Source organism: Haliotis asinina, chromosome 2 (genome assembly GCF_037392515.1).
Source record: "Haliotis asinina isolate JCU_RB_2024 chromosome 2, JCU_Hal_asi_v2, whole genome shotgun sequence".
Classification (NCBI taxonomy): Eukaryota; Metazoa; Mollusca; class Gastropoda; order Lepetellida; family Haliotidae; genus Haliotis; species Haliotis asinina.
Window position 1 is genome coordinate 36,396,407 of NC_090281.1, and position 10,633 is coordinate 36,407,039.

General features: G+C 39.5%; 2 protein-coding genes across 2 annotated transcripts in view; one reads left to right on the forward strand and one right to left on the reverse strand.

Annotated features, from left to right (window-relative positions):
• Window positions 1-2,402, reverse strand: part of LOC137273665 (E3 ubiquitin-protein ligase UBR4-like) — a 130,487-nt gene extending 128,085 nt beyond the window's left edge. Inside the window, exons 1-2 of the mRNA XM_067806458.1 lie at window positions 2,266-2,402; window positions 229-326 (exon numbers count right to left, since the gene is read on the reverse strand). Of these exons, the coding sequence (XP_067662559.1) occupies window positions 229-326; window positions 2,266-2,381 (214 nt within the window). The 5' untranslated portion in view covers window positions 2,382-2,402. The remainder of the gene's footprint in view (window positions 1-228; window positions 327-2,265) is intronic.
• A 1,712-nt stretch (window positions 2,403-4,114) lies between these two features.
• On the forward strand, window positions 4,115-6,951 carry LOC137271767 (uncharacterized). The gene is made up of 2 exons (XM_067804171.1): window positions 4,115-4,140; window positions 6,411-6,951. The coding sequence occupies exons 1-2, from the start codon at window positions 4,115-4,117 to the stop codon at window positions 6,949-6,951; spliced, it is 567 nt and encodes a 188-aa protein (XP_067660272.1).
• The last annotated feature ends 3,682 nt before the right edge of the window (window positions 6,952-10,633 follow it).

Here is a 10,633-nt window from a genome sequence, read left to right on the forward strand (position 1 = left end):
ATTTGTCTACCTGCATTTCATAATTGACCACTAACCAATGCATTAACACTACCCTTTGCTTTGAACAAAAGCCTGGCCTCTGTTAAGAACACACTGACACTAGCTGTAAATCTTTTAGTGGAGGAAAAATATATTTATTTATTATATTTATATTTATTAAAATATTTATTTGGATTCAAATCCCCAACAGTACTTCAGTGGTTTCTAAAGAGAGAAAGGTCAACGTACAGTTACTGGAGCTGGCACTGATGAAGTGAGAGGAAAGAGCCACAAAGGAGGAGTAGAATGGCTCAAACTCATCGTCATGTTCCAGGATGTCTTTTTCACTGAAATAAACATCATACTAATAATCAGAATTCTTCGGAAAATGCATCCTAAGATATATGCAGCAAACACAAATAGTGTTCAAAACTAAGCATACGTCTGCATCTGATATTGCCCTTATCATCTGAAAGCTGTTATAAATAACATAGAATCTGCTCACAATATGAAAATCGATACTAGAAACTCTGTAACAAATAAATATTAGATTGCAATTGTAAAGCAGACCACAAATCTCCTTTTGGCAATATTGGGACACAATCGTAACATCAGGCAAAGGAAACAGACAGACTATAAATACATAAATCAAGATCATGGAAGATATTTCCTGTTGAGACATGAACACAAGTATTTGTTTATTCACATTGCAGTTTTATGAGTTTTGATTAAACATATGTAACAGTCAGAGCTCAGTTCTCTGGAGTTTAATTTGATGTTTCATTGGTTATGAATATCGAATAGTCTCCAGAACCCATCGACAATCACTGATAAGTGTGATTTTGCATATATTGTAACAAAGCATTTGTTTATCTATACTGACTAGCTAACAGTTATTGCCGCATAACAGAATCAGATGTGCGCAGATAAGGTGAGTACTTTCCAGTATTTTTTCCCCACGGTATTTGACAACAATAAAGAACAACAAAAGAAACTTGTTTACAGTAAGTAACATAAGATATAACTTCAGGATAAAGTTATGACCCTATCAAAAAAAAAAAAAAAATTACTTTGACAGGGATGTCCCATGAATAGCAAGTTCAAATTTACAAGATTGCAATTGTTTCATTCACTATCAATCTACTGTAAAAGAAACACTGAAATAGGCACACAGTCAATTATTCGAGGTTACTGGAAGATATAAATATATATCATTTCACAAATGGCATGAGAAATTCAGAATGGCGATAACTGTTACAGTTGGTTGCGAGGAGATATTTATTTATACTGCCATGATTCCCCCCTGTCGCACCCTATAAAAACATAATCAGCTACAGTGAACACACTGGACACATTGGTGAATAGCTAATGAGTACCATAATTAATTCTGTTTCGTTAATTTAATGAAAGACCCAGAAATTTTGTAAATACCATTAAAATAAGGTGGTAAATGTTTGCTATTGAGTAGCACTATCCCTAGTTCATCACAGATTCACACCAAATATATCAGTGCTAGTGAAAGAAGTTATTACAGCATGAAACCATAGAGCCCCCAATATATTTTCCAAAAATTATTCCAGTTCAGAATTATCCATGGAATCTCCTTTCAACTAGAAGAGTTTTGGTCACACGATACTGATAAACTAACTAAAAGGATGTTCTTTCCCATTTCCTTTGGTCTTGATTTTAATATACACACGAACAAATTACACTATTTGTATACAAGATCGGTTTGTGTCAATAACATTAAATTTTTATAATGATAACTTCATACTTCCTGACGATACCATAAGATGGGCATAACGCGTTTACTGCAATGAACAAGTGGCAGATATCTTCGACAAGTGCTAATTTCTGTCCTTGTACACGCTTTGTGCCTAGGCATTTACCCCAACGCGTACAACAGCGGTTCTCATCGGTGAACATGACAGTCACTATAAGTCATGGGCGTTTTTAGTTATTCCTTCTACATTTCAATCAAGCATCAGACTTATCAACTTGGTCAACTGGAATTTGTCCTTCACACCGTCAAACGGCGTCTGGACTAAACAAATTTGATAAGCCTCGAATCTAAACAAACTAGCACTTACTGGTCTAGAGTTCACGAGGCTTATTATTATACAATGAATTAAACACAGCTACTATGCATTTGAGTTCCTTATGTACTGAAAGTACTAGGGGTAGGTGTAAACATCAAGTCTGTTCTAATCAAAATATGCCTAATCATCTAACGCAATTTATCTTGAGTAAAAGCTATGGTGTAACTGCCCAATTTTCTGGATGTACCTTTTCAGTATGCCCTTAGTTAGGTCTGGCAGGTCATTTTTGTTGAATGAAGAGTATGACGCTGACAAAAGTGGCTTTATCGCCAACGAAAGCCCCTGTCCTGGGCTGGTCGCCATTTCGCTTTCTTTCTGCAGCCGGAATTCGGAGAGTTGTCTCCCTTGAATTATAATCTTCGCATTCGGGATCTTCCGGTATATTTCGGTATCGAAGAGCTAGACTTGATTCGGCTTTATTAATTATGTTTTATTTTCCAACAGGTCAGGGTGAGTTGACATTGAGCTCATATACGTATTGATGTGAGATCATATTTAAAAAGAAACCTCACTTTTCGTAAATCGACTTTAAATGTGAGTGTATATATCGGTAGAAAAACATCACATATTCTCGTTCTCGTTAAATGTTAGAAATTATCTTTTAAAAAATATGTATTTTAGAGGAAGGCTATTCAACAGCACCTTGTGAATCATTACTCATGCCATGTTTCACAGATAATGTTCCGAGGGTATGTGAATTCGTACTTTTTTACGCTAACCTGAGCAGCGACAGAACAGATGTATAAAGTAATTAAAATTAAGTTTAGCTTTCAGCACTATCACGGCGGGGGACACCAGAAATGGCATCAACATGTCGGGAATCGAATTTAAATGTTTGGACTGACGAGCGAACGCTTTAATCACTGGGCTACCCCCAGTGCCCCTGCAACAAAGCGTAAACGTTGGAGCACCAACAAGCATAAGAAAGGCCAAAGAGGTCATAAAGGCTCATCGAGAAAATCTTATTTTCTACAACATAATCACGTAAAGAGCCATTTTTTAAATGACCGTTCAGATGTAGGGACATCCTCGATATCTCCAGGGTATACGTTCCGATAAGTCTCCACTACACCCTGGACGCACCTACGGCTCTGCCTGATAAATTTATTACCTCCCTCGTCTTTTGACCCAGTCAGGTGTCTACGCTGGGAAGTTGAGCGAACCAATCACAACTCACTTTCGTTTTTTGAATTATCTAACCGATTATAATTGGCAACAGAAACCATGCAGAGGTTCTCTGGAAGAGGTAGAGGGCGTTCTTGCATATGTTGTTTTAAAGTTTCGGACCTGTAAGTTTGTTTGTATGATTTCCCTAAAATCTGGGACGCACTGCGAGCAAACCTTCGCAGTTGCGACCGCTACCTTTGTTGACACTGGCAAGCTCGGTTATAACGGCGACCTAGCTGATTGGCTACTGTGAGACGGCGGACCCAGCAAAGGGAGGTAACAAACTTATCAGGCAGAGCCGTAGATGCGTCCAGGGTATAGTGGAGACTTATCGGAACGTATACCCTGGAGGTATGGAGGATGATGTAGGGAGTGGTCAGGCCTGATAAGGGTCAGACCTATCTTACTGAGTGAGGTTAGTTTTACACCGTTTTCAGCAATATTCCTGAAATACCACGGTGGGGGACACCTTATATGGGCTACACACCCTGCATCTACGTACGGAATCGAACCCGGATCTTTTGCGCGTCGAGCGAACGCTTTAACCACTGGGTTACCACAGTGCATCTCAAATTCATCTTAACCAAGGTCGGCAGATAACATATATAATTGGTGCTATGTTATGCTATTCTATAGACATATTCAGATATTATACATATATTGTAAGACTGCACAATTATCACATTACGAAGCATATGGAAATTTGTTTCTATTTGTATGCATAAAAATCCTAGTTTCATGTCGAACGGCAGTGTATTGGGATTAAGGGTTTCAATCTTATCCTACATGTTCCATGTGTAACAAATAGAAGACAGGTTAATTAACTGTGGAGGTAGCTCAGTAGGTTAGATAGTTGAGTTCGAGAGCGGATGATTCTGTGCCTCGCTCTAGGAGAGTGGGTTCGAATCCACAAAGGGAACGCGAACCCGAAGACTACCAGAATCTGACTTTACTGGGACAATGTAATCTCAAATATATATCTTGCAGTAAAATAGGTTTTGAATGCCACCGTGTGTGCGAGTTATGGGTGACACTTTATTATGATTTTATTTACGATTTTGTGCACTCTTAGTCTGTTGCAAAGTGGAGTACAGCATACTAAAGGAGTAAGTTTACTAAGTTTAGTTTTACGTTGCATTCAGCAACATTCCAGCTGTATGACGCCGGTCTGTAAATAATCGAGTCTGGACCAGACAATCCAGTGATCAACACCATGAGCATCGATCTGCACAATTGGGAACCGATGACAAATGTCAACTAAGTCAGCGAGCCTGACCACCCAATCTCGTTAGTCGCCTTTTATGTCAAGCATGGGCTGCTGAAGGCCTATTCTACCCTGGACCTTCACGGGTCAGGCGGTATACGAAGATATGTGGCACTGAAGTCAGCGAACTTGACCCGCCACATAGTGATTTAGGTGGTAGACGTTTACCATTTGGTGAAACCAACAACAGCATAGAGTTTACAAATATCAATAAAGAAATGAAAATATAGAAGAAAAAATCAAAAGCGATAACATCTGAACCTTTGTAGATGTTTTGTTTCAGACTAGTAACCATTAAGAGCGTTTAGGTTTCACTTGAACTGCAAGACACACAGTGTAACGTTAAAGCTGCATGATTCATACGTAGTGAATTGTTATTAATTCCTCCACCCACCTACCCACCCCCTGCAATATACCTAATATCACTACTGAGGCCATTCATGCGATGATGTTATGCCAAGACGCTGATCGTATTTCCACAGAACACTGGATCGTTACGTCTTCAACAATAATTTATATACCACCTATTATGCTTGTAACGAAAATCTGTCACTACGCTCATAACATTAGAGGCTTAGACACTGAAACGAAGCCCTGTTACTTAATCCCAGCGGCTCGACAAAGGCACGGCTAATCCAAGTCCGTGTGCAGTTCTGAGGAAAAGGAGGTTTAGTAGTCATGGTAGGGTTTAACAGGATGTCATGGACGCCCCTACCCCTTGTAGACAGAAATCACCCTGTGAGCTGTTCACATTGACGGGTGTTGGGAAACGACGGGGCTTCGGGACGAAACTTGACTATTGATTTGTTCGAGTTTTTATGTCTTATCGATTTACACATGGCGAGTACCGTGACAGTTGCTACATGATCTTGCTATGAAACTATCTTGTCGGTGCATGGTTTACGGGACGTGACTTTTTCATGTAAGTGCACTGGAATACTGGCCAGCATTGATGTGTATTTTCTCCATTCTTCTCACATGGGGACGTTACATCTCAAGGAAAGTTAGTATTCTTTGAGTGGAGACAACGTTATCTTTCAGCTGGGAGATAGTGCGGGGAAGCGGTACATCCAAATAAGACAAAGAAGGCTACACCGTGTATGTTAAGAGAAGTAATTCAGTTTCTAGGAACATTAGACAGTGTTTGTCTAGAAGAGGCGATTCACTTTCAAGGAAGACCTGCCTATTGTTTAAAAAGGACGCGAGGACTAGAAACCATTACTGAAAAGTCTTGATTCTCACTCAGGAAAAAATAGACACTTGTGTCTTAAAGTCGCGATTCTCTCCCAAGGAAAGCCTGTCAGTATTGTCTAAGACTATAGGTAGTGTTGTTGAAAGATTTCTAAGGAGTGATGCTTGAGAAAACATAGTCAACATTTAGATAAGCCTGGACAATACTGGTCTTTGAGGCGTCTCAAGAAAGACTATAAAGAGTGTGGAAAAGACCCGCGTTGAAAATATTTCGTGTTCTATGAGATGAGATTGACCGAGTTGTTTGACGAGAACTCTGAACAATTAACTCTGAAAGAAGACAATAAAGGATTGTTATTCAGTTCACTCCCTCAGTCTCCAAGGAGACTAAACACTTTTTGACACTACTGAAGACAAATTCGCATCAAGGCACTTGGATTGGAAGGGATATCAAGTACGTGTACATCGCTTGTTGGGTAGACTTTTTCGAGTGGTGAAGGGCGTCTGGGAACCTTTTTGTATTTTGAATCCACTGCCGACTGTCTTTGTCTAGCAGAGATCTTGTTCACCAGATACGTTTTATATATTGCAAGGAAAAAAGACAATTGCAACTAATTTTGAATCTAAAGCTTGCACGTCAGACAGGTCATCCGTTTGCGAAGACAAAGGCACACAACAGTTGTCATAGGAAATATACAATTTATCTTCAGTTCTTCTGTCTACCCGTCCAAATTACAGAGTACTAAAAATCGCGTTCAAAGTCCAACTAAGAGTCGTCAGTTTAAGGCCATGACATCCAGAAGTTGTACCCAGAACAAGGCATATTTGCGACAGAATACGGAAAGTTCCGAACAAGTGGCTGACATCGGCGCTAGAGGTGCAGGCAACGTTTACCTCCCTTGTTTCAGCTCGCCCCCTCGACTTCGCCGATACAAATCACCCTCCAACTCCTTGATCAGTTTCGGATCTTCCAGTTTGCTGTCGTCTGCTGACAGAAGGAAGCCCACGCTGCTCACGTCAGTCGTGCACGAGCGGGAGGTTGCAGACATCGTCAACAGACTTAGTCGTCCGACAATCTCGACGAAACGCAAAACAGTGAAACTTTATCCCAATTTAGGGTACGTAGACATGAATTTCTATTCCTGGAGGAACATGCAGTTGTACAAGGACTACCAGAGGACTATCTTTAACGACAAAGGAGCAGTCAAACCGTCGTTCAGAAGATGCGGGGCAAGGAATTCTGGGATGTAACATCCACGAATATTATGACTTTATTCCGCCAATGTGTGTGAAATAGCCAGTGGTCCGGTAGCCAAAATCTAGTAAAACTCCAGTCGGGACAATAAATCTCCTCAGACACTCGCCCGACTGGCTAGTGAATTTTCATGAGGTAATTTTGTATGTATATCACTCTCTCCGACTTGCTTATTTACAATATACGTTTAAATCATGCAAGCTAATGACCAAGATAATGTTCATCATATAAGCAGCTTAATGTTGAAAACCGGGTCTTGCCGACAATATCTCATCCTCGTTTATTTTTGAGATCTTTTACTTAGTCTCTACACGCAGATTTCGGGCTAGTGAGATATTTTGTAGGCGAGTAACTGCCAGGCATAGCTAGCTGAGAATATTTCGTACACTGTGTTCCGTCCGTCAGATGAGGGTGCGGTGGGACAGCCCATGCGATGGTGAAAGAGTTCACATAGAATACCCATATGAGTAAAATGTGTGAAGCCCATTTCCTGTGACCAATGCCGTGATTTTGCTGCAATATTGCAATAATCGGCGAAAAAAAATACTCACCCACTCTGACAGGTGATGTTGGTTAATAATTCCATATGAAATTTGCAGGTATTTCTAGTGATTTTGTGCGAAGCCCATTTCTGGTGTCCCCAGTCGTGATAATGTTTGAATATTACTAAAAGCGGGGTAAACCATACCCACTCACTCTAAAGCATTTTTAAAAATAAAAACATATTTTCTCAAAAGTGGGGAGAGAGATGAACAAATTCATGTTATTGCTTAAAATTTGACAAGGAATGCCAACAACAGAAATGGACACGCACAGAAATCGGACTTCATTACTTTTAGCACCTTAAAGTTCTTTAAACGACACACATCTGATAGGTACTTTTATTGCATACAGAAACGACATTCCCATTTAATATTTCCGGGAAGCGAAAAGTTATTAGGCCACGCCCACCATTTCTTGAGTGTTTTAGTTGCAATATTACGTCGAAATGTGTCCCTGATTCGGTATTCCTGTCTGCTGTATTTATGTGTTATTAATTAAAGAGGAAATCAATGGATTTCATGTTGTTGTTTTTTTTTATTTACATCGATTGATGTTATAATATTATGTTTGTATGGAGACACTCAGACAGGTTTGCACACACTACGTGTAGCTGACAGTCACTCCACACGTTAAATTTGGGATTGTACTTTGGGATTTGTACAAATACAAAGGTTTTTTCAGTTTGTTTGATCAAGCATTTCAGTGTATTAGGAAACAGCCAAACAGAACCTTCACCTGAGAAAATCACATTGTCCCAATTACAATGTCTATGCTACAAGCACCTTCGCTACACCTTCGCTACACCTTCGCTACACCTTCGCTCCTTTTTTCATGATCGGTGACGGAATTCCTCGACTTTTCTGTCAACCCACTGTATGCAGCACAGTTCTGTTTGTCTCTTTACAGATAGCGACAGTTCCTTTATCAATCATATCCAGAAAACTCCTTCGTTGCTTTTAGAAACAAGAATACTAAGCCGACAGTCAAATTTCTGGGCCTACCTGCGCCTCCCTGCTCAGCGCCATACCTGTATGCAATATTTTTCAAAACACAGTGGACAAAGGCATGCCTGTTCTACTTGAAATCACTTAAGCTGATCTGATATGCATGTTAAATCATCCATTTTGAGGGTTAAATATCTGAAAATGTCGTCTGCTAGCAAGTGAAATAAAGGGGATAACTCTTCACAAAATAATGGAGAAGGATTAACGGAGTTGTCTCTCTTGAATGAAACCAAGCTCTTAATAGCTGGTCCAGATTGCTTATACTAGCAATGCAATTTAACACATTCCTTAAATTTCTCAATAACTTCTGGCCCCATACTATAGTTTTACAAACGGTTGTAGCTGATTAGCTGTCCCGCATTACCCCTACACTCTCAGTTCACCTACACTGTTTGTGGCCTCTTAAATACACACTGTAGATGATGAAATGACCACGCCTGAAAAGGACAAAACTTTATGGGTGAGCAACTTCTTTAATCATTTTGAGCAGTTTTGTCCTCATCTGATTCACCAAGAAGTGAGCCACGCCCGTTTCTTAACTGGGAGAGTCCATTTGTTATTAGTGTATAACTAAAGCAAAGTGTAGGGGTACTGAGAAAACATGCACTGATTAAGTGTTGGTGAACTGGGATGGAGGTGAAATGAGAGTGTTAATTGGCGTTATGGATGTGAACGACTGCGTTACAATAGACTCGTCCACCTGTTTTTCGCGATATACAACTGAAAGCCACACATAAGTCAACACATCTATTTTTACTTAATGGCGTGGCTACCATAATAAAAAATGCCCCTGTGCTTTCATATGATTTTTTGCAATTTCCTTTTGCCAAAAATACCTACAAACACATTATTAGAGCAACGTGAAACACGCATTGGCGCTAGGGTGACATAACCCCGCTAATTATCAAATAAAAAAAGTAACGGAAGTGAAAAACGTAGTTTTAAATGATGTTAAATGACAAAAAAATCATTACCAGGTATTTTGCACTTCAGCTGTTCAAACCCTCAAATATTTTCAAGACTCACTTTGACCTTTACATAAATGGCATGGTGTATGACATATGCAAAAACAGTAGTAAAGAAATAGCTTTTCATAAAACATTAAGATCAGCCATGAATGTCTATGAAGAAAATCCAGTGAGCCGTTCTTGGGATATCTCGCTGACATGCATAACAGGCAGGTTAACATGCTGTCGTTGTGACCTTACAACTTGAACGAAGGTCACCAACATCGACTTGGCCATTCTTCTTTAATAGATAAAGTATGATGTCAAAGATGAAGAAAATCCGGGGAACGTTTCTTGAGATATTTCGCTGAGAAGGGTAAAACGTTCAAGTCCCCTTGTAACCTTGAAATAAAGGTCAAGGTCACCAAACATGACTGAGATCTTTCCCATACTCTGATGAACCTAGGGACCAAATATGAAAAGAATCTACTCAAAAGTCCTTAAGATATTTCAATTCGTACAGGCGGACGGAGCTTAATACTGTTTACCCCGCTTCGCCCGCGACTGGGGATAACCACGTAATCACTCAAAGAATCACGTTGACTGGAATAGTCTTTGGAAACAAAACATTACCAATACAGCGACCATGTAGAGTAAACATGTTATTCTTCATATCCTAAAGTTAAAAGGTGTCTTTCTGTCATTGATTGTTTTTCTATCGACTTGTATGTGAATGTTATGTTGCAGTCATGATTACTGAAATCATCAAATGTCCAAAGATAACGATTCAGGTCTGAAAAAAAATGGAAGTTGGGCAAGCCCTAAATACTATCTAAATATAAAGCTTTGCAACCTATCGGACTAAATTGGCTTGCGCCTGATTGTTTGGAATATTTTTTTTCAAAGCGGGGTTGGAATAGACATGTAAGTCAATTTCCACCTCGAAAAGAATTATTATGCAGATTTAAGGAAATATTACATTTATTTAAGCTTTGAGATTACTCATATTGTAGATTGCACTTGTACATATCTCTCTGTCTCTCTCTCTGTCTGTCTGCCTCTCTCCCTGTCTGTCTGTCTGTCTCTCTCTCTCTGTATGTGCATGTTTACATACATTCTATATGTAATGTAGTCTGTTCTCTGTGATGTGCAATGTCATACTGATGTTGGAATATTCTGTATAT